Consider the following 22,177-nt stretch of genomic DNA (forward strand, 5'->3'; position numbering starts at 1 on the left):
AGTAAATGAGGCGAGAACTGGTCTAGATGTGTCATTATAAATATCTAACCACTAAGATGGCTCGATATTGTGTGCGAGTGTCCACTCGGTCGCAGGAGACTGACATAATAGAACGTGTACTAAATAAGAGCACTCCAGGCTTGGACCAACCACGATATTGGCGCAAAATATTCGCGTAGACCATTTATTTCTCATAGGAATAGAAATATGGGTTAGCACTGGTATGCTTTTTGTAACGCAAAACCGTGGATGTGAGGGATTAATATACCTAGGCTATCTCAGTATGGAAAGTGTGGTTAAACATTTGAAGGGCCGGTGCTAATATCCACTTTGTGTGGTAGCACGGTACTACCAGCGAAGGTAGTATCTAATGACTTTCCCCTTTCTATATATTAAGCGGGGACCTGTAAATATATATTTCCGTTTCTCATTAGCTGCTACCACAAGTCCCTCTTGAACTTCACCGTGGACCAGTATGCCAACCGGTCTCATTACCAGCCACACAGTCTCACTGCATTCCCGATATCAGACCACTTAGCCACACATCCATATCCTATGGACATTTCCGGTGCGTGCGCCACACCCACGCTGCCCATTATTCCTAGCCATTTATCGTATGGAAAACTCTACTCCCCTAAAGCAATAACAGAAAATACAAGTATAAATCCGAAAAAAATACATAAACCATCTCCGTTGAGACCAAAATATACCTGGATAGAGCCGTATAAATCGCTCAGAGCTGACGCCCAGCGCCAGCGGACACATGGCAAATCCTGCATTCTGTCACGTGCTCTCGATCCCGCGACGTTTCCTAACGCTCGTGGCGACTACGTGGCTCGTCGAAACTTCTTCTTCTTCCCCCACCACCTCAGTTCATAAACACACCCGCCAACCACCCAAACTGACTGAAATATTCACCTAGAAACGCTCACCGCATACCATGTCCAGCTCACAGTACAACTATGACGAGGATGGCGAGACGTGGCCGTACTTCGTGTTGACACTCTTGGCCGTCGTCTTGGTGCCGTACACCTACACCACCGTGAAATCGCTTCTTTTTTCGGAAAAAGACGCTACGAAGCGTGCGCACGCAATCGAAGTGGACTACACGCCGGCAAATGCCGCGCAGATCCGCTCGTTCCGCGTTGCGACACAGGCAAAGAAGCTCCTCAGCACGCGCCTCCTCGTGTTGGCAGTTGGCTGGGGTTTGTTTGCGTATCTTGTGTTGATTTTGAAGGAGAACACGCATACCAATGCGTTCGACCCGTATGCCATTCTTGAGGTGTCTTTGAGCGCCACCGAGAAGGAGGTCAAGTCGCGCTACAGAAAGTTGTCGTTGAAGTTCCATCCCGACAAGATTGCCAACGATGTTCTGGCCGAAGTTAAGCAATCGATGGAGGAAATGTTCATCAAAATCAACCAGGCGTACAAGGCATTGACGGATGAAGATACCAAAAAGAACTACGAGCTCTACGGGCATCCAGACGGCCCCCAGGAACGCTTGATGGGGATCGCGTTGCCAAAGTTCTTGATCGAAGGCGCGTATTCGCCGTTGTTGGTTGTGCTCTACTTTATCGTGATTGTTGGTGTCTTACCTTACGTGGTTGGCCGCTGGTGGACCAACGTGCAAATGTACACCAAAAAGGGTATCCACGTGGAAACTGCGACGTTCTTTGTAACCAAGTTTGTGAACCTCAACCCCGCCAATATGGTCACCCCGTTCACGATTATCGAATGGCTTTCGTATGCGACAGAGTTCAAGCTCCAGTGCCCGGACTTAACTCCGAAGCAAATCGAACAGCACATCTTAGACCACTTGTACAGAAGAGTGACTGCGGACGAAAGAAGCAAGTTGGAGATTGTGTCTATCTTGCCTACCTTGATCAACGCTTTACTCGATATCTCGGCGACGTTCCGCAACTCAGAAATCAGCTTGCTCCTCATTGACTTGAACAGGTACATCACCCAGGCGTTGGTGCCGGGCGGCAGATACGCGCAGTTATTGCAGTTACCGTACGTAGACCCTAAGGTCGTGACCAGCCAGCTGGTCAAGACTTTAGGCAAGTTATTGACCCTCTCGGAAGAAAAGATTGGTGAGGCGTTGGGGATCAAGGATGCTGCGCAGTTGAAGACCGCCATTCAGGTGGCCAGCGAGATTCCGCTCTTGAAGATAGTGGATGCCAAGTTCACCGTTCCGGGCGAGACCGTCGTTACCTCCAATTCGACTGCGTACTTGGAAATGAGAGTGTTGGTGAAGTCCGCGAAACACACCTTCAAGGGCGGAAAGTTGCCAGTGCTCAAGAAGGAAAAGTTGGCGTCGATGGATGCGGAGGCGGCCAAGTTTGAAAACTTGAAGGATCCGATGAGCCTTGCGGACCAGCAGCCAGAGTTGCCAGCGGCATACGCCCCGTGGTTTCCCCAAGCTGTCAGTTCGGGCTGGATGGTTTGTCCGTTGTTGCAGTCCGACGCCAAGTTGGCCGAGCCTCCGACTTTTGTGAATAAGTTGGATTTGTCCAACTTGGAGTTGACATCTGAGGAGATCACCACCGCTGACAATGAGAAGTTGCAGGTCGGGCTCATCAAAGTCAAGCTCATCGCTCCGACGCCTGGCACCACCGGCCAGTTCCAGTTCAGAATCATCGTGAAAAACATTGCGTACTTTGGCGCTGACTTGGACTTCCCGATCATCATGACCGTGGAGGAGCCACCGGCTGAGTATATCGAGGAGAAGATCTATGAGATTGAAGACCCAGACGAGGACTCCCTCGCTGGCGCCATGGCCCTGTTCAGAGGTGAAAGGGTGAAGAGAGTCGAGTCAAGTGATGACAGTGACGAAAGTGACTTTGATGATGACAAGAACGACGGTAGCGACTTCACTGACATCAACACTGATACCGAAGATGAGAAGTAATACCGAGATAAATGGTGCTTAAATGGATGAGCAGCAACGCGCAGTGAGACGTGCTCTGGTTATTAGTTAATGTATTAATGGTCTATGCTCCAATTTGAAGGGTTCCGTTGGCTAAACTAGATACGTAATTTGCCTGGTGGTGCTATCATGTAGATAACTCTTGTGTAATTCAGTGGTTATCAAATTCTATCGATTACTTCTGTTACGGGATAGTGCTGGTTTGACAATTTTTCAATTCCTTCTGACTTGTCCAGATACTGAGACTTTTGTGGGTTTCCTCTGTGATATAGGGGCCTGGTTTATTGTTGTAAGGAATTGCCTGGCTAAATTGCAATGAACTTTTGCTAAGACGTGTTATTTTGGTTCTGGCTCGGTTGGCTACCTACTTTCCCTAAAATCGAAAATGCACCCTTCCACTATTTGCGCAAGTAACTCTACCTAAATTGTACGGTTTTCCAGTTGTGAAATACCTTAAACTAAATTGGTAGAATCGTCTCAGTTACAGAGTTTAGACCCCAAGGAATATCAACGGGCGTCTAGGAGAGCGCGACACCCAGTAGAAATATGCCTTCCAGGAAATTGTGTTCAAAGCTGAGACTTGAATGCTTCGAAGCTAGGAGCCGTGCTGTAGCATAATATGATGAAACATAGACCACAATCTCTTGGAGAGTCTAAGACCGAGATAATCCCATGTGTATCTCTATATCATGAGGCGCTGTCGAAGGTTTGCGTTTACTATTTAGAATAAACCGCTCTCCCGACCATATACTTCCCATCCCATCACTAGTTTCGCTAGTTCTACCCATCAATTATACTCTCTGCTAATTTCACCTCGCTATCTGTAGTGTTTTTGTAATACTCTGCTCAGATCAATCTAGGCCCTTTATATATATATATATCTAAAAGAGTAAGAAAACCTCAGTTTATAGGCCAAGGTGAGCCAAATGACTAGACCAGTAGGATATGAAGGAACTGCACGATCTACGGTTAAAACCTGGTATATCCCCATAAGGGTTGGTAATTTCATCCCATGCAGCTTTGCTTCGACTCAGCATGGCCATGGCATTAGGTTCAATCCAGGTCCCACTGCATTCTTCCAATGGAACCCAAAAGAAGTGAAATATTTCCTTTTCGGGATATCATTTAGACTCGTATGCACGCGTCGCCGCGCACGCCAGAGATAAGACCCGGTTTCGTACATGCATACAGCTGTTACTTGTGTTGCCGATCACCGTTGTCCAGACCCCACGGTAACAAGTTACGGGGGGTTACAAGCTGTATATAATAACGTAGCGATGGCAACCACACAGTCTTTCGAAAGTCCCATGCGTCTTTATCTAACTTCCTCTAGTCAATATTAAATGATTATGATCCTCACGAAAAGTCCCACCAGGATCTTTCTATATCTACATACAATTCTCACAAATATCTAGTTGACGTGGCGGGTCTCTCCATCTGTTTCGCGTTTCGTGTATCTCCGCGCGCGTCACAGGAGCGAATATTGATGCGCGTCTCATCCCTTCAAAGCAAACCCGCAGCCATAGGCCCATTACCATGCAGCAAGCGCGATTTTAATACACCAACCGACACTTTTTCACCGGGACAGCGAGCCTTCGGGTACGATGCAGGTTATACGGATGCTACTAGTGGGAGGATAATGCATGGCAAATAAAGCATTGAAATCTCGGGGTCTAGATAGCTGACAGAATATAATTTCAAAGCCACCTCAAGGCTCTCAGGTTTTCGTTTGCTACCCTCATCACAGCAGCCGGTCCTACATCTCTGCATAACCTCTCCACAGAAGTATTTCCTGTCTGAATCCCCGCATCATTCTGGATTCCACCTCTATCCGGATAATTGCATTTCCCCCACCGCAACAACCCTTTTTAAGCTTCGCAACAACAGTCTTGACTGTCTCGCCATTGCTTCAAGATGACCCTTCCCCACTCCCTCTCCTCCAAATCCCTCAAGCTCATCGATGACATCTACGCACAGAAGTACACACGAAGCTCCTCCTTCCAGACGCTTAAAGAGCTCCCTACGCCCTCCGTAATCGCACAGTTGTTCGACGAACTCCGCAACTCGGAACTCACATACAAACACGTCCTCGCGCAGCTCTTGGCCTGCTGCAAGCCCTCGAACCGCAACCTGCGAGTCTCCGGCCTCGCCCCGAAAAGCCACTACTCGCAGTATGACGAATCCCCCACCGTCACCAACGCTGTGCGTTCCCTCATAACAAAACACACCCAGCTCTTACGGCTCTTGGACCAGGACGATTTCACCGCCAGCTTTATCGACTGGGTGGAAGACGTGGTGGGCACCTACGAGAGCTACATTCGTAACTATAAGGATGATATTGACGCCCTAGACTTTGAAAAGGTGCTTGTGCGTAAACCGTTGATGAGGCTCCGCTACCTCACAAAATTCCTCGAAACGCTCATCAAGGTCTCGGCCGAGGCGGGCGACTTCGCGCACATCGACCACCTCAGCACGTGCTTCGAAAAGGTGTCGACGCTACTTGTCAATGCCAAGCTAAAACTAGAGTCGGAGCTCCAGGACGCAGATGCGAATAGCATTGGCTTCGGCAAGGTCCGCATCTTGGAGCGAATGACACCGTGCGCCGCCGCGTTCTCCCTCACCGACGTCCTCAAGCGCGGTCGCTTCTTTGTTAGCCTCAAGCACCCAATCATGCCTATCGAGGATATGCTCTGTGAGGCGTTTCTTCTCAAGAATGGGAACGGCCAGTCAGACAAGTCGGGTTTCGCTGCTAGCGTAAGTTTCTCCCCTGATCTGGCCACTGGCCTTGCTATCTGTGCTATCGAAGCCGTGGGCCGCTCCTTGCTCTTTCCTCCGTTCAGACCTGGCGAGCTCTCCATCATGGAATTGGACGGAAAAGGCATCACTCTAACCCCAGCCTTGAAGGAAGACGCTGAAGACATCCTCCTCCACTTGGAGTTTCTTGAGCCCAGGGAGGCGCCCCTCTGGACCGCATGCTTCCGCGAGCTTTTCCAGGAGAAGCACCAGGACCCGCTTCCAGCGACATTCAAGCAAACCGGGTTGGGGCTCATGGAGCCAACCGCGGAATTACACCTCCCGCAAGGCCTAGCCCCTGAAAACCCCAAAAACGATCCTGCCGATGCTTCTGACGAATTCTACTTTCCAGCTGCTCCTTCGTCGCAGAAACTCTTCAAAAACATCTCAGGAGTGACTCAACCCGGTTCCATCTACAACGGAATGCTGTCCAAGCTGTCACCGCTAGGTGGAGCGGCGTCCATGCCGTCATTCCAGTCGACTGAATCGCCGTTTTTGGACGAAAAGTCGGGAAAGATTATGGTCAAACACTCACCTAGCCTCAGCCAAGACTTGCCCAGCCCCGAGCTCTCGCCTCACTGTGAGGTTCTGCCTGGCACCAGACTGCTGTCTCACCGGGACCTCTCGTCTGGTAGCTTGGTGCTTCCAGTGCGCCAGTCCGTGGCGAGCAACCGGGTCATGGACTGTATCAACTCGTCACCGATCCATCAGCACACCACTTCGTCGGCTGCCTCGTTTGGCGAAGTATCCCCAGGAAAACCCGGGAGTCTCAACACGTCGCCGCTAGAACTTTCCGAGATCAGCTCCTACAAGACAGACAACCGCACGGAGGATACGCCCCAGCTCGATGGCCAGTCGACCGTAGACAGCGATCTGGTGGGCTACGACTGCGACGAAGAATCGTTTTCAGACTTTGAGATTGTCACCTCGGCTGCGCTCAATGCGCGAGCCCCAGAGCCAAAGTCAATGCCTACAGTTACGCCAAAGGAGCCGTCTAAGGACTACACGTTTGGGGGTGATTACACCCCAAGTTTTGCCCCCAAGGCGCGTGACTTTTCCAGCTTTGGCAAGGAGTACAAGCCTGATTTCTCGGCGGAACCCAGGAAGAAGTCCATCTTCTCCGTGTTCAAAAAAAAGAAGGAGCCAAAACCGGTGGTGAAGCCGCCTCAACCGATGGCAGAGAAGCCGATGACCCCGAAAGAGATTTTCAACAAGGCGAAGGAGAGTAGTTCGCCGGCTATCCAGCAGCGAAAGGCGTCCGCGTCGACCGTCAAGGAGCAGAAATCTGGTCTGGGCTCGGTTGACCCCCCGTTCCGCTTCGCCCAGAATAACAACAGCTCCTCCACCCTTGTCCTTTCCTCGTCTTCTTCGCGCAACAGAATGAACCTCGCGGTGGACACTAACATGTCCGCGCCAGCCTATTCGGGGCCTGCCTCCGCGACCTCCTTGCCGTCGCCGTTTGCCCCGGCGACGTTCGCGACCAAGAAGCCGGAAGACTCTGAAAATGTCCGCGCAGTTCTCGCGCGCTGTACAGTGCTCTATGAGGCCCAGTGCCGCGCATCCCAATGGCGCTTCAACCAATGGCAGCGCATGGGTCTCACCGATGAGACGCTTGTGAGGATCGTCGTCGCAGAGGATGAGGCGTATCTCTGCGTATACGAAACCGCGCGCGCCGACAACCTCGACCCGGTCGCGTGCATGCCGTTGAGTGCGGCCTATTCGATATTCGCGCCCTCCAGTAGCTTGGACGTAGAGTGCCGCACGCGCGAGTCTGTCGAGCGTGCAGGCCAGGTAGCGGTGTTGGTGCGGTCGAACTCGGGCGCGGAGTCGACCGCGTTGGTGGAGTCCCTTGAGACGGCGTGTTCGGGGCTCAAACGACTCGCGTTCTTGGAGGAGACACACGGAGACCCGCGCATGCCGAGCAGCAACACTGACTCCAGTATCTCCACGAATGGCACGCTCGAGTCGCGCGGCTCCATCCTCATCTCCGCCAACGTCTCCTCCAGCATGTCAAGCATTCCGTCGGGGATGCTTGACGTGAATCGTTGGCAAAAGCCTTTGTTCGGCCTGCTCCAGCGCGTCGGGTCGTCGGATTCGATGCGTGGGCCTTATTTGCACAATGATAGCGGCTCCACCGTTAGTTTACCTGTCTCAGGCAGCTCCAGACAGGTGCTGGTGTTGTCCGAGACGGTGGTCCAAAAGCATGAACTCTTGTTGTTACAAAACGTCAAAGTGGTGGTGTATCGGACGACTGCGACCTTATCCGCTGCCGAAGTTCCGAATTTGAAACACTATGACGCGGTGGATGCGTCACGTTTGAGCTTGTTGGCGGTGACCGGACTGAAATTGTATCACTTAGTGCTTGGAAAGAGTGCGGATGTGTTTGCGGAGCAGGACGGGTTCAGTAGAGTGGGGAAGAAGAGTTTGAGAGTAGTTCCGTGCGCAGGCAATGAGGCATTTTTGGTGGTGTTCCGGAGTAGCAAGGACGCAGACAGGGTGTGGGTTTTGGTTGACAGTTGTTAATCCATAACTAGTGCGTAGCTCTTGATGGTTAGGCATTGGATTGTGAATTGCTTGATATTACCAGCTGCTGAGTAATCCATGTCTTTTCCTGACTGATACTAGTTGTGCCATTTGGATGACCTCTGGGCGAGTTCTCTTAGATTTGGAAATGCTCTGGGGGTAATATAAAATAGTAAATAATGTTTGTAACAGATGTATATAAATGGTGGGAAATCTTTTACGTTGTAAATAGGTGTAGATCAGCTGAATATTAACAGATAAACGGATTGAGGGAAAATCCTCATATACAGGCTAGCTTGATTCCATTTTGGTCATGAATTGTACAAACTTGGTTGAAATAGCTCACAGAACCTCTGGGCAACCAAGATTTCTTATGCTCGTTGGTTTTTCCAGCCGAGTCTCAATAGATGGTTGGGCTTGTCCAACAAATAAATACTAGTAGTAATTATTGTCTGATAGCTTCAAACAGAATCAATATAGTATCTAACCCTATTCTCGTTACAATCCCTAACATGAAAATTTTTAAAATATATACACACATAATTTTCAACTATTGAAACGGTTTCTATAATTACAAATGGTTGAAGGCTACGAGAGAGGCAGTGCCCAAGTTTCTTCTGATGTCAACCTTGTCAACGTCATGGGTGTCTTCAACCTCGCCCCATCTCTCGGTCTGGTAGATGGTTTCTAAAGTGGCAGCTTCCGCAACCTGTTCCAAGGTCAACTGCTTCTCGATTGGATCGACACCGGTGACACCGGCGCTACGGGCGCCAGCGTTGGCTCTGACAATGGCGACACCAGAGATGAAGGACTTGGCAGATAACGTGGCCTTTTCCAAGGCAACCAACTCCCAGATGCCAATCTTATCCATCCAGACACGAACTGCGGCCTTGGTAGCCTCTGGTTGGAAGTTGCCTCTCAATCCGTGGAGGTCAGAATCAATGTAGGTCAACTCGACCTTCTCCACACCCGCGACATGGGCAAAGAACTCTTCCATGTTCTTGATGATCGGCCTGTAGATCTCCTCCTGGGCCTTTCTCAAACGGCCTTCGTATTCCTCGGCGGGTGAGAACACCAACAAGGTGTCAGTGTCGAGGTAGCGCAACAAATCTTCTTTGATATCATCAATCTTTCCAATCTTCGCCATGATTTCCAAATCACCAGAAGCCACGGCAGCAGTCAAATCGACTGCACGCGACGTCACAGAGGTCAAAGGCAATGAGTGAGTCTTTGGAGATGTCAACAAGTTCTGCCATTCGTGCGCAATCAACTTGGCCAAGATCGGCTTGTTTGCTGGGATCTTCATATCAAACCCCATAGGCGACTTGATAGATTTGCCGTCCAAACGGACCTCGTACCCCTCGTTGTTTGGTAAGTGATGCACCGCAGCGTTCTTCCAGAACACCTTGGATGTCTTTTCCAAGCGGTTCGTCTCAGACAAAACGTTGGACTCCACGTTGGATCTCGGCGCTGGGGCAAAATGGGTCGCGGACCCGACCGACTGGAATCTGGCAGCAGAGGCAAAACGAAGCGCCTGGGAACGGGTGATATGTCTCAACATGGAAAGTTGTGAAGATGTGAAGAAGAGGGTACAGTTTTTGATAACAATGTCTTGATGTAGTTTTTGTTAGCGGCATATTTCCGCTTATGTAATCGGAGTAGGCTGGAAGGATCTAGATCAACGCAGAGAAGGATTGGCGTGCAAATGATGCCATGAATTTGGGTTGTAGGTATTAAATCATACTAATTTATAACAATTTTAAAATATTCCCCGGCGTTATTTTGATTCACCATGGGCTCGTAAAGACAAGGGAGAGGAGCTCCATTATAGTTAACATGCAGGATCCTCATGTGGCTATTAATGTTGGAACTAGAACTAGTGACTGTAGCTTTAACTGCGTATTTTATTAATGGAACCGGATACTCCCAGACTTTAAAGTGTTTAAAGAAGCAAAATGGAATCACTTGTCTCAGCTATAGATATAAATCCCAGCTCGGTAACCCCTGTGTAATGGACACTGAAGCCACCTCTGCTTATATAATCAGTACTTGCGTACAGGGCAGACATCGGCACTCAACAGAAGTAAAGCTAAACCACAGAACACTTCTTCTCCATCCCATAGCACTATCCTACAATGTCGGTGAACCCAGATGCCATAAACAAAATTCTCTATGAGATGGACCAACAGCTCCAGAAGACGCAGGCCGATCTCCAGATGACCAATATTCAGCTCCAGAGAAAGCAGACCTCGTCGAAGATCGCTGAGTTAACGCTAAAGGAGATCAACAGCGACCCAGCTGCCAACTTATGGGAAGGTGTGGGCAAGGCATTTTTCTACACTGACCACTCGGACTTTGTGGGAAGATTGGAAGACGACCAGAAGACGTTGGACGACCAGATGAAGAGTTTGGCCACCAAGAAAACCTACCTAGAGACAACCATGAAGAACACTATCCAACACATGCAGCAAATGATGGGTCAGGATGACAAATAAGCAGACAGTATCATGTTTGGCAAAAGAGGAGTTTTGTGAACCCAATCGCTCTATCAAATTCTGCTAGAGAATGTACCATAGTTAATATATTCGAACTAAACCTTCCAGATGAATTTCTTGGTTGTGGGTCATAGTAGCTAAATTATTGGGCATGGCTCAATGGGGTTAAATCTATCAGCCTAGCCCGGTCCTCTGCCATGACTCTTGTTAACAAGAGGCTCGTTGAAGCGTCTAACTCGAGGAAACGCGGAGATACCTTAATTAACCTCTATACATAGCTCAAAAAGTTCGGTATACTCACCGATTCGTTTCCCAGTAATAGATGTATATTAGCTATATCTAGACGGCACTGTAGCCACCTCTGTCGTTACTGCCGACTAGCCTCTCGACCACCTCGCCCACAAACCCGGGGACAGCCTTCCCCACGCCCTTGGAGTTGTCCACAAAGTCGTTCACCATGCGATTCAAGTTGATCTCGCCGGTAGTGGAGACCTGGGCCCAGGCCCCAAAAATGATAAAGACCGCAGCCGCAAGGACAATGATGATAAAAAGCCAGGTGAACCAACCCCACGAGCCGCCTTCTTTATCGCCCGATGGCTTCTTGCCCTTGTCTGACTTGCCTTTTAAGCATGCGGCTTTAGTTCTCCAAGTAAAGTTCACGCTGGTGTCGGTCCTCGACACCTCAAATTCATTCTTGCCGTCACTCTCGTCACAGGTGTACTCGACGAAGGCTGTGAACGGCTTAGAGCCCCAGGAAGCGCCCTTGAAGAACATACGAATGCCCGTCCCATTGTTGGGACCCGGGTCAAAGTTCGAATATGGGACGCTCACGGGATGTATGGACTCCGGGATGGAGATAATCTGGGTGCGCAACGGCTTGGAATCTGGCAACAAAATCTCCTCGATACCACAGATCTGGGAGCCTGCAGGGCAGCCGTCCACCTTGAGGTCTTCACAAACAGCAATGTACCACGTAAAGTTGGACACAGATGGCGGGGTATCCCTGGATACGGATACAGCATGCACCCCTTTGAGTAAGTCAAATTGATAGTTACTCAATTCTTTCGAGGCACAGTCAAAAGCGGTGGTTTTCTCGAAGAAACTCGCGAGCACCAACGCGGCGGCTAATAAGCCGGTTTTGGAAAACATTGAGGTTGGATGTTGGATTTGAATCGCACCGGAGGTAGCCAAATAGATATATATGCAATGAAAATATCCTGTTTCAATTGCAGCTGTTGGGGTTTCGCTTAGAAATTTACCGTGACGTCTCTTGCTATCGGCTCCTATCTGCTCAAACTTGAAGTTGCGATCATGTGGCAACCTTCGGTGCAGGTTATCACAGTGCCATCCAGCAAAGCCCGGAACGTAGAATTTCGCGAAGGTGTTCCGCGAAAAAAGAAAACCAAACAAGGTTATTGCTTAATCAGGATTTTAAACGGATCGGGAGCTGTCACGTGCTACAATAGAGAGCCTGGTTTTGGGAGACCAGGCAAACTGGCTTCTACTAAAACCCCATGTTGGGTTATGAACCCAAAATCTTTCACTTTGAAATATAACCAAAGTTGTCATATTAAAAAAAATGGTATATAAAGCAAGCTGGCATATTGAAAAACAACATATAAGGCTAAGTATAGCGCTCTGATGTAATCTCGATAGTGACGCCCAAGGAACTCAGGTCTCAACTCCATGTGTGACTGCTTTTTTTCGACAAACGCACTTCCATCACGTGCCACTCTGCATCGTGGTTTGAAGCGATGCTGCACCATCTCGGTGAGAATTTTCACCCTCTTGTCAGGTGAGCCCCACCCTTGCCATTCTGGAAAATCGTGTAGGCTATATATCAATTTATCTCTGTGCAATTTTAAAGCCTTTTTCTGACCCTCTGTAACCAAACATACTTCAAAATGAGATACGCCGCCCAAGCCGCTAACCCAGCCAAGTCTGCTTCTGCCAGAGGTTGTTACTTGAGAGTTTCTTTCAAGAACACCAGAGAAACCGTTCAAGCCATTAACGGTTGGAAGTTGGACCGTGCCCTCCAGTACTTGGACCAGGTTTTGGACCACAAGAGAGCCATTCCATTCAGAAGATTCAACTCTTCCATCGGTAGAACCGCCCAGGGTAAGGAGTTCGGTGTCACCAAGGCCAGATGGCCAAAGAAGTCCGTTGAATTCGTTCAGGGCTTGTTGAAGAACGCTGAAGCTAACGCTGACGTACGTATTTTATTTACTGATACGAAAAATATCAAAGAAACAACAGTACAAAAGACCTCTGTTAGCTGAGAATTTTTTTTTTCAGTCAAAGCCAGTTGTCTTTTGGAAGCTATAAGAAGATGTTCAAACTAGGGTCGAGTACCTCCTCTAGTTGCTTCTTCGCTCGTTCATCGGACCTTGTTGTCTTGAACGGGAGTTTATTCATTAAATATCCATTTCACATGGTTACTGTGAAACTCAGTCTGCTGGATCTGTATCGGATCCAACTAACGTGGGAATAGCGTCGATCGCCGCAACACTGTTATGGCCCCCGATCTGACTGCTGTTGTTTTACTTGAGGTTTTTCGCATCGGCTAGATGTCGAAGTCCTTATACTAACACTTTACAGGCCAAGGGTTTGGACACCACCAAGTTGGTCGTTTCCCACATCCAGGTTAACCAGGCTCCAAAGCAGAGAAGAAGAACTTTCAGAGCTCACGGTAGAATCAACGCCTACCAGTCCTCTCCATCCCACATCGAGTTGATTGTCACCGAACAGGACGACAACGTCGAGAAGGCTCCAGAGGCCAAGGGTGTTAAGTTGACTTCTAGACAGAGAGGTAGAATCGCTTCTCAGCAGAGAAAGATTGCTGCTAAGTAAATTATTTCCTCCAATGTTGTTTAAGCCCCTCCTGGGGACTGTATAGTACGAGATAATAAAATAATTAGCAAATTCACAGATTGTAGTCTGAATGGATCCTCATTGTGTCTATTCGGAGGTTTGAATATTTAGTTTGGCATGCGTGGTTACCGTCAACCTGTATACTGAGCCGAAAAATATTTGGCTGATTAATACGCAGGAAAGTATTCATAAGATACCAGCGGTAGCAGAGATATATTCATTAACTCCAAGCCATAGCACTCACACATATGTTCGGCCAGATTGTTATTGGGCCCCCAGGGAGTGGGAAATCCACCTACTGCCACGGTATGCTCCAGTTCATGTCCTCTATCGGCCGCCTGTGCAGTGTCATAAACCTTGATCCGGCTAACGATCGATTGAACTACGACTGCGCCTTCGACATCAGAGATTTCGTCACGTTGGAAGAAGTTATGGATGACTTTTCGCTCGGGCCCAACGGTGGATTGATGTTTGCCTTGGAAAGCTTGTTGGGGGGGGACAAGACCCCGGTATTCAATAGCGAGATCAGCACCATGGATGCCGAGCCCGTCCGAAAGTCAGGACTTGATCTAATCGTGGAGAAAATCGTGCAGGTCTCAAACCATGGTAAGAACTACTTGATTTTTGATTGTCCCGGTCAGGTTGAACTATTCACCCACAGTCAGGTCTTTCCTAAACTCTTCCGCCGCTTAACGTCCAAACAGCACGACTTGCGCTTGTGTGTCGTGTCTTTAATCGACTCCTTCTACTTGACATCGCCCTCGCAGTACATCTCTGTGTTGTTGTTGGCGCTCAGATCGATGCTCCAGCTTGACCTACCTCACATCAATGTCTTCTCCAAGATTGACTTGTTAAAGAACTACGGCGCCTTGCCGTTTAACTTGGACTTTTACACCGAAGTGCAAGACTTGCACTACTTGATCCCGCATATTGAAAAGGAAAACCGAATCCACAGTAAATACAACAAGTTGACCGACGCAATCGCAGAATTGGTTGAAGAGTTTAACTTAGTTTCGTTCGAAGTCTTGGCAGTGGAAGACAAGCAGTCGATGATCCGATTGCTCTCCGTCATTGACAAAGCAAACGGCTACCTTTTCGGTGCCACCGAGATCGGTGGCGATACCGTGTGGGTTGAAGCCACGAGACAGAGCGGGCCCTCTGACATGGTCATTGACATTCAGGAACGATGGATTGACAACAAAGATCGCTACGACCAGAAGGCGCGCAAGGAACAGGAGGACAGGCTTGAGGAGCAGCAGTTTTTGGACAGAGAGTTGGGTGAGGACGAGGAGTTGGAGTTGGCCATGAAAGAATGGGACGAGCGAAACTCCAAATAGGACTACATCCCTGAGGATACGGGTAAAATAAATTAGCTTTTGTATTTGGGGGATAAGTAGTATCTACATGTAAATTTGAGTGTACGGGTATTTTATAGCGAGCTTTGGGGTGGCAAACGGCAAGCTTTAGAAGAAAGCTAGGTCTCTGATGCGTCCAATTAATGAGGTTTAAGGGTTAAGGAAGCCGGATGGATGGACGATGGTTAAGCAGAGATGGCTTTATTGGCCTTGGCGATGGCTTCCTTGGCTTCGGTCAAGTCTTCTTCACCACTGTAGGACTCCAAGAACTCGTCCAAGGCCTGCTTGTGTTCTGTGACCTTCTTGAGCAACTCTGGGATCATCTTTCTGGTTTCTTCCAACACTTCGATCTGCTTCTTCAAGTCGTATTCGTCGGCATTGTTAGCCTTCAAGTTATCCACCACGACTTGTTGTTCAGCCAATTCCTCGCGGTAGAGGGATTCTTCCTTCATTAATCTGTTTAAGGACTTGAGTTTGATTTCTAACTTAGTGGGAGCCATGGTTGTGTTCTGGTATTTGGGGTATTGTGACAAAAACAGTAGAGCACTATTGTTTATACATGTCTGGATCATGTTAATGTTTTGCTGAGCCGCTGCAGCGCGTACGTACTGGTGTTTACACGCGTAAGTCCGAGCTCACTGGGAATTCTCGCGTTAAGTGTATACACTAAGTGCTTAGAAAATAATTGGATTCCATGATATATATAGTGGGCGTCTATAAATGAAGTTTGCTAACTTAATCTTCAAGATTATAATATTGTGTGCTTAATATATTTATATCCGCATATATACGTACGCCTAGTATCAATACATATTAATATTTAACATTTATTTAAATTTATATTATACGAAAACGTAAATATATATCGCTTACCATTGTCAATAGATGCATCATTGGAAGTAACAGTTTATATAGCTGGTACATTAATCCGTCCGCGCTAAAAACATCAGCATACTCATTGATAAAGCAATATATCTTATCAAGAACTCCATATCCTATTTGAAACTACAGTTTTCAGGGAGGTATCGGCAATTGCTGGTCCGCATCTAGGGGCTAACACGATAATTGTCGTGCAAAGTCTCCGCCACAAGGGTAATACGAGGCGATGTGCAGGATAACATTGTCAGCCAATGCATGAGAATAGAGCCGAAATAAGGCTGAGATGATCTAGTGCTACCTGATAACCGTCTAAAAGATCTCGGTTACACAAAGGCCCTGCATTCACAAGGAATCCGTTATGCTTCGGAGACTCTTTACCCCCAGATCGTTCACGATCCTATGCAGCACTGCCTGCTTCTTCTTCCTCGCCTATATTATGCTCTTCCAGTATGACGTAATGGAGGACAATATCTCGGCCATTAGGGGACTGTTGACAGATATTTCGAACTTAAACCACCTCCCCGCCCAAATTGGGGATATCCTATACTACAAGAAGCTGAATCCGAGTAAGCTGGTACTGAAGAAGGTACGCCAAGCTCACGATGATCTCTACCACGAAATTCTTACCCAAAAGATTGCTTTGCCCAAGGTGGAGAATCTAGTAATGGCTCCCGCAACTCAGGAGGGAGAAGGTATGACGGAAACCCCATACCAGAGGGAAAATGCAACGTTGGTGGTGTTGGTGCGGAACAACGAGGTCCGCAAGCTTTTAGTGACCATTAAGGAACTAGAACTGCGATTCAACAACAAATTCCACTACCCATACGTATTCCTAAACAACAAGGCGTTCAACGATGACTTTAAAAATAAAATCCTCGGTGTTCTCAACCACAAGGATCAAGAGGTTTTCTTTGAGAAAATCGATCCATCGGACTGGAACCAACCAGCATTCATCGACACACAGAAACAGAATGCCGGGGTGGCACATATGGTCGAGGAAGACGTTGCCTACGCTAACATGATCTCATACCACAACATGTGCCGTTACAACTCCGGTAAGTTCTACCACCATTCACGTATGGCAAACTACAAGTACTACTGGCGCTTTGAACCGGGTACCCGCTATTTCTGTGACATAGACTACGATGTCTTCAAGTTCATGGCTGCTAACAAGAAGGTGTACGGATTTGTCATCAACTTGTATGATATCCCGCAGTCTGTGGAGACCCTTTGGGCCACCACGATAAAGTTTATTGAAGAGAACCAGCAATACATCCACCCTAACGGAGCATTCAGCTGGCTCACCGAAAGCGTGCAGAATCTGCACAAGTATGAAATGACCAAAGGCTATTCCACTTGCCATTTCTGGTCGAACTTTGAAATCGGTGATATGGACTTCTACCGTGGAGAAGCTTATAGCAAGTGGTTTGACACGTTAGAAGCCGCTGGCGGGTTTTATTACGAGAGATGGGGCGATGCTCCAGTGCATTCGGTCGGCTTGGGACTCTTTGCCGATAAGGATTCGATTCACTGGTTTAGAGATATTGGATACGAACATCCGCCGTATCTTAATTGTCCAAACCTGGACCGATGCCAGGGTCGGTGTAAAGCGGGTGCATTTAGTAGAGGAGGAAACTTGCTAGGTGAAAGCTGTTTGTCCACTTGGTGGGAAAAGGAAATGAGCGAAGTCCAGCGGGGATTGTACTAACATGCCGACTTTTATGTATATATGGTGAGTTTTTCCTTTATTAAAGGTACCAGTCTGTTCTAAATAATCGTCCCCTAAACTCAAACCCTAACGGCTACGGCTTTCCCAGTCAAGGAGTATCTAGCCCCGCAAAAGCATATCGTCACGAGCACACTGAGTAAGCCACAGAACAAAACAAAGTGGTTGTAATTTCTTCTCGACTCGTTGCCAATAAGGATACCGGAGACTGGAATGAACACAAGGTTTCCAACAGCCACCATCAAAAACACCATGGCGTAGCACCGGCCGTAGCTCTTGATCGGGGTCACCTGGGCTAGGCACACTGGTGCAAGACAAAGGATGCTAGCGGAAGTGACGCCCAATAGAGCGGCAAACGCATACAAAATCGGTAGTTGGTTTCCCAAGGGAAGCCAAAGGGTAAAGATACTCAATGTCACGAGTAAAAGCATGCCTGTGATAACGTTGAAACATCCAAACTTACTCACCATAACTCCCGGAAGGAACCTTCCAATAATACCTGATGCATTGATGACTGTGATCAAAAGATACGCAGTCCTCTCTTCTACTCCCTGCGCCACGGCGTAGGAAGAGAAGTAAGTCATCGCGGTAATGAGGTAGACTTCGGCTCCAGCCATCCCAAGCGCGCATAGCGTAAAGCGCGGATTTTTAAACGCCTTGAGATCCACAAGGTTGTTGATCTGGGATTTTATCCGCGCAAGCAAGTTCTGGTGCTGTGTCTGACTGACGTCCATAGGGCCAGTACTGGCTCTCACCATGCGAAAGCGCTCTTTTGTCAACCAGATGGAGATCCCAGAAGACACAAAGCAGAGCAACGCCAAAACCCGAATGGCCCATGAGAACCCAACAGAGGTGTATAAGGATGAAAGCAACAAGGGGAGGACTACGCCTCCTACCGAGACGCCAAGGGTGGCCAAGCCAGCGGCCATGGCTCGCTTTTGGCTGAACCAGTGTGATACGAGACAAAAGAGCGGGGTTTGGAGGAAGGCCAACCCCAAGCCAGTGCATACACCAAACGAGAGAATAAACTGGTATACTGTTTGCGAGCTAGCAGTGCCAAGCAAACCAGCGGTGGATAAAAACATTCCAACCGTCATTGGTAAACGAGACCCGTAGTGGTCAAAGAGAGTCCCTCCGATCAAGCAGAAGCCAAAGTTGGTTGTCAAAAGAATGGAAAAGATCCAGGAGACAGTGGATGGGGGAACGTCTACCAACTGGTGAGTGGAGATGTACGTTTGGATGGTTCCCAAACTATTGATCAAACCGAAATCAAAGGTCAAGCCTAAAAAAGAGCCTAGAACCACCATCCAGGCATCTCTTCCGCCATCGGGATACGATTCTTCTTCCTCGTTTGTCAAACTATCAGCGCCAACAATACCCAGGACTTGACGTAATGAGGAGTCCTCATGTTGGGCGAGAGCCATCTCAAGTGATGGTTGGTAGCTGGAGCTGGCGGCCGCCACGTTGGTTACCCGTAGACTATTTGAGGTGGAAGCGCTGGCATTCTGATACACTAATTCATCAATAGAAATGGCTTGGATTTGGATATCTTCACGGCGATTTTCCTGCAGGTGTATTTTTGGGAGGGCTAAGGGGGTACTCATGCTAACCAGAAGGATTAGAGTGATGCGCAGATGTTTCGGTTAAGAGTCGTGCTTAAACACCTTGCGAGGGTTATTTCAGTGATTTATATAGCTAACTTCTGGGAATGGCTAATACAATGAGTGTCCACTAACGTGCAACTTGGTATCCCTAATTTTTTTGGGTGATAGTTTTGCAAACTTTAGTTTACGCTACCAGATGCTAGAACAATACCCGTCTAGGGGGTGGCGGATCGTCGTGGCATCCCTGGCATAATGAAGAGCTGAAACGCAGGGTACCTGCGTAGTTAAACACCTACGGCGCTACACATATAGAGCTGTAGTAGGATATATAAACAGATTACCAGATTATATGACTGTTATTCAACACAAACACGTTTCAAAGTGACAGAGGCACGTATAACAATTGTTTTGTTCCCCGCAGACCTGCCTGAAAGCACAGTTTTGCAGATTGTACCCTCAGAAGGCAATGGCGCATAATTTAGCGCGATTTGGAAGTTATATCCGACGCAACGACTATCCCAAAGTGGCTAAGCGCCCACCGGCTTATCTCGCCATATTTTATACCCCAGAATGAACCCATATAAAGCAACGAACCGCTAGTCTTGACATTTTCCAACGTGCCATTACCTCTAAAAACTTCTTTTCAGAAAAAGTACCCAAGAAGCCTCATATATATACGTAACAATGGATCCATCCCCTATCAAACCAAAGACCTGTTGCAGCGGTGCCAGCTGTAAGTGTGGCTCCGGGTGCAAATGCCCATCTTGCAATACGACCAAGTACGTTTTGATTAGACATTCCTCTCTTTCAGCTTGAGGTGGTTACTAACGATGCTATAGGTTATAATACAAAGGCGCTAATAACCCCAGTCGCTTGCACCTCTCGATATGCCGTTCTTCGAAGATGGAACTTTCAGACGGGCCGAAAAAATATCAAGCAACGTTATCGAATTTTCACAACCCTCCCTGGATTTCGCCGGCTGTGGACCGAGTCCTTAAAAGTAAGTGCGGGAACCGGGAATGTACCAGAGTTTTATCATGCATATAATTTATAGGAATAACTAAACGTTTATCTACCATCACGGAGTGACAGAATCATAAAAACTTTTCATATAACAAGCCACATACCCTTTTAATTACATATACTGTCAGCTCACCACTCCTATCATGTCTTCATTAGAGGCCCAGCTACTGGACCGTAATTCCCGTCTTGCTGCCTTAAGAAATAAAAGGAGACCCCAAAACACCGTTCAATCTCCTGTCGCCCCAGACACCACATCGGCGTTAAGCGATACTCTGATAGTTGCACCATCTGCTGATGCGAATCAAGCCCAAGAAACAGTACACACTGAAGCTCTACTTGACGACGAGGCGAGCAGTCCCAGTGCCGCTCCTACGTTTGAGATTTCGGGTGAAAACAGAACTGAAACCATCGAGGCTATATCGCTTTCCATCCAAAACAAATTCTTGAATGAACATTCCAGGGCTATCCAGGCTGAGCTTAATGATCTGAACAACCAAGACCCTGATGAGATGCATCAGCCGCTCAAACCTCACCAACAACTAATGGAAAGGTTACAAGACAAGGTGACGTTGCTAGAGGAGAGAACCACGCGCAGTTTGCGGGAGATACTAAAGCAGAGAATAGAGGAGGAGAGACAGAAGCAGTCGGCGTAGGAATACCAAGAAATAAAACAATGAAATAAAATAAAAAAAGGTCTTACCCTAGAAATACTATGAGCACGTATCTATTATACATATATTAGTTGTGATATTACTGGCCACTAGGGATTTGTGTAGTCGCAATATTAGGCGGCGGGGGCGTTCATGGCTTCATAAAAGTACAAAACGGCAAACACAAAGAAGGCCACTGCACCGCCCAAGGTGACGGTTCTCATGGAGATCCTGGAGGCCAATAACTTACCCCCGATGACGGCACCACCGGTACAGATCCCATGGCCGATGATGGCACCCAAGATGACGTACCAGTAGTCACTACCGGCAGCCATGGCGATAGTGGCGATTTGCGATCTGTCACCCCATTCACCCAAAAAGGTCATGATAAACACCTGCACCCAGATCGGAGAGAACACAAAGCCAGCCAAGTTGGAAAACTCTTCGGTGGCTGCTTCCAACCACGATTTGGAGGTGCTCTTAGCCTTCAGGTCACCGCTCTCGACGGAGTCCATGCGGGAGTTAATAGAGGAGGAGGCAATCTCCTCTTCCACCTCGGCCATTTCCTCAGCAACCCCCAACTCCTTAGACATGGCTAAACCCTCCTTGACCAACTTGAAGCCGAAAATCACAAAGAGAGCCGATGCCAAGAACTGGGTGGCGCGCTGTGGGATCAACGCAGGCAACGCGTGGCCCACAATACCTGAGAGAACCGTCATGACCGCTAAGGAACTGAAGGCGGCAGTGAAAACCACAAGACGCGACGACCTCATTGCCATAAGCGCGGCAATCAAGAAGGTCTTGTCACCAACCTCAGAGACCAAAATCATGGAGATGGACATGAAAAAGGAGTTGTACGCGCTGGTTTCCTCTTCCGATGTGCTTGTAAGGTCCTGGTCCTTGCCCTTGTGGACAGAGCCAGAAACGATGCCCTTCAGACTATCGACACTGGAGGAGTCATCGGTGGCCTTATCGTTCCTTTCCACAACCGCCTTGGTGAGGGCGGCGGCGTTGATGGCGGCGGGAGCAACCAGATCACCATCGACAGGTAAAGCGGAAGCCGCGCTCAAGGCAAGAGCGGTGGCAAGTAGAAACTGAGAGTACTTCATGTAGGTGTGACGGCGAATAAAATCTACTTTTGCGTGAGGGAGAGTACCAAGGTATGATGTTTAACGAACAGCGCTAAACAAGCAGTGAATGCGCGTAGAGGGGGAAGCGGAGGAAGAAACAAACTGAAGGGATGGCATCAAATCGGCAGTGCCGCGCGATACTAACTATGGAACAATACACGTAGAGTTTTTCCAGTGCGTTTGGAAATTTTCGAGAGCC

General features: G+C 48.2%; 12 protein-coding genes across 12 annotated transcripts; 7 read left to right on the plus strand and 5 right to left on the minus strand.

Moving 5' to 3' along the window:
* The first annotated feature begins 924 nt into the window (after nucleotides 1-924).
* On the plus strand, nucleotides 925-3,336 carry BABINDRAFT_159121 (protein-transporting protein). Its single transcript, XM_019127476.1, has one exon. It carries the CDS (start codon nucleotides 941-943, stop codon nucleotides 2,909-2,911), a length of 1,971 nt encoding a protein of 656 aa, XP_018987885.1. The 5' UTR covers nucleotides 925-940; the 3' UTR covers nucleotides 2,912-3,336.
* Nucleotides 3,337-4,550: 1,214 nt separating this feature from the next.
* Nucleotides 4,551-8,463, plus strand: BABINDRAFT_159122 (uncharacterized protein). The gene has a single exon (XM_019127477.1). It carries the CDS (start codon nucleotides 4,844-4,846, stop codon nucleotides 8,243-8,245), a length of 3,402 nt encoding a protein of 1,133 aa, XP_018987886.1. The 5' UTR covers nucleotides 4,551-4,843; the 3' UTR covers nucleotides 8,246-8,463.
* A 286-nt stretch (nucleotides 8,464-8,749) lies between these two features.
* Nucleotides 8,750-9,958, minus strand: BABINDRAFT_159123 (ATP synthase complex assembly protein). Its single transcript, XM_019127478.1, has one exon. It carries the CDS (start codon nucleotides 9,804-9,806, stop codon nucleotides 8,817-8,819), a length of 990 nt encoding a protein of 329 aa, XP_018987887.1. The 5' UTR covers nucleotides 9,807-9,958; the 3' UTR covers nucleotides 8,750-8,816.
* A 422-nt stretch (nucleotides 9,959-10,380) lies between these two features.
* BABINDRAFT_164334 (prefolding complex chaperone subunit) lies at nucleotides 10,381-10,740 on the plus strand (the record flags this gene model as incomplete). The annotated part of the gene is made up of 1 exon (XM_019130248.1): nucleotides 10,381-10,740. The coding sequence occupies one exon, from the start codon at nucleotides 10,381-10,383 to the stop codon at nucleotides 10,738-10,740; it is 360 nt and encodes a 119-aa protein (XP_018987888.1).
* Nucleotides 10,741-11,079: 339 nt separating this feature from the next.
* On the minus strand, nucleotides 11,080-11,889 carry BABINDRAFT_30494 (uncharacterized protein; the record flags this gene model as incomplete). The annotated part of the gene is made up of 1 exon (XM_019131484.1): nucleotides 11,080-11,889. One exon carries the CDS (start codon nucleotides 11,887-11,889, stop codon nucleotides 11,080-11,082), a length of 810 nt encoding a protein of 269 aa, XP_018987889.1.
* Nucleotides 11,890-12,644: 755 nt separating this feature from the next.
* On the plus strand, nucleotides 12,645-13,590 carry RPL17B (60S ribosomal protein uL22; the record flags this gene model as incomplete). The annotated part of the gene is made up of 2 exons (XM_019131529.1): nucleotides 12,645-12,950; nucleotides 13,339-13,590. The coding sequence occupies 2 exons, from the start codon at nucleotides 12,645-12,647 to the stop codon at nucleotides 13,588-13,590; spliced, it is 558 nt and encodes a 185-aa protein (XP_018987890.1).
* Nucleotides 13,591-13,808: 218 nt separating this feature from the next.
* On the plus strand, nucleotides 13,809-14,948 carry BABINDRAFT_56308 (putative GTPase; the record flags this gene model as incomplete). The annotated part of the gene is made up of 2 exons (XM_019132252.1): nucleotides 13,809-14,098; nucleotides 14,141-14,948. The coding sequence occupies exons 1-2, from the start codon at nucleotides 13,860-13,862 to the stop codon at nucleotides 14,946-14,948; spliced, it is 1,047 nt and encodes a 348-aa protein (XP_018987891.1). The 5' UTR covers nucleotides 13,809-13,859.
* A 233-nt stretch (nucleotides 14,949-15,181) lies between these two features.
* BABINDRAFT_24426 (uncharacterized protein) lies at nucleotides 15,182-15,466 on the minus strand (the record flags this gene model as incomplete). Its single annotated transcript, XM_019131327.1, has 1 exon — nucleotides 15,182-15,466. A coding segment is annotated over one exon (285 nt), but the record flags the coding sequence as incomplete, so codon positions are not given.
* A 986-nt stretch (nucleotides 15,467-16,452) lies between these two features.
* Nucleotides 16,453-17,553, plus strand: KTR2 (mannosyltransferase; the record flags this gene model as incomplete). Its single annotated transcript, XM_019131200.2, has 1 exon — nucleotides 16,453-17,553. A coding segment is annotated over one exon (1,101 nt), but the record flags the coding sequence as incomplete, so codon positions are not given.
* An 80-nt stretch (nucleotides 17,554-17,633) lies between these two features.
* On the minus strand, nucleotides 17,634-18,995 carry BABINDRAFT_5513 (uncharacterized protein; the record flags this gene model as incomplete). The annotated part of the gene is made up of 1 exon (XM_019132228.1): nucleotides 17,634-18,995. One exon carries the CDS (start codon nucleotides 18,993-18,995, stop codon nucleotides 17,634-17,636), a length of 1,362 nt encoding a protein of 453 aa, XP_018987894.1.
* A 1,346-nt stretch (nucleotides 18,996-20,341) lies between these two features.
* Nucleotides 20,342-20,851, plus strand: BABINDRAFT_5514 (uncharacterized protein; the record flags this gene model as incomplete). Its single annotated transcript, XM_019132229.1, has 1 exon — nucleotides 20,342-20,851. The coding sequence occupies one exon, from the start codon at nucleotides 20,342-20,344 to the stop codon at nucleotides 20,849-20,851; it is 510 nt and encodes a 169-aa protein (XP_018987895.1).
* Nucleotides 20,852-20,903: 52 nt separating this feature from the next.
* GDT1 (putative ribosome biosynthesis protein) lies at nucleotides 20,904-22,111 on the minus strand. The gene has a single exon (XM_019127479.1). The coding sequence runs from the start codon at nucleotides 21,955-21,957 to the stop codon at nucleotides 20,983-20,985; it is 975 nt and encodes a 324-aa protein (XP_018987896.1). The 5' UTR covers nucleotides 21,958-22,111; the 3' UTR covers nucleotides 20,904-20,982.
* Nucleotides 22,112-22,177: the final 66 nt, after the last annotated feature.

The sequence above is a fragment of the Babjeviella inositovora genome (assembly GCF_001661335.1).
Source record: "Babjeviella inositovora NRRL Y-12698 unplaced genomic scaffold BABINscaffold_1, whole genome shotgun sequence".
NCBI classification, from domain to species: domain Eukaryota; kingdom Fungi; phylum Ascomycota; class Pichiomycetes; order Serinales; genus Babjeviella; species Babjeviella inositovora.

What these genes read in the sequence shown, in the direction of transcription:
- BABINDRAFT_159121 (XM_019127476.1), top strand. Translation starts at nt 941, where the DNA reads ATGTCCAGCTCACAGTACAACTATGACGAGGATGGCGAGACGTGGCCG.
- BABINDRAFT_159122 (XM_019127477.1), top strand. Translation starts at nt 4,844, where the DNA reads ATGACCCTTCCCCACTCCCTCTCCTCCAAATCCCTCAAGCTCATCGAT.
- BABINDRAFT_159123 (XM_019127478.1), bottom strand. Translation starts at nt 9,806, where the DNA reads ATGTTGAGACATATCACCCGTTCCCAGGCGCTTCGTTTTGCCTCTGCT.
- GDT1 (XM_019127479.1), bottom strand. Translation starts at nt 21,957, where the DNA reads ATGAAGTACTCTCAGTTTCTACTTGCCACCGCTCTTGCCTTGAGCGCG.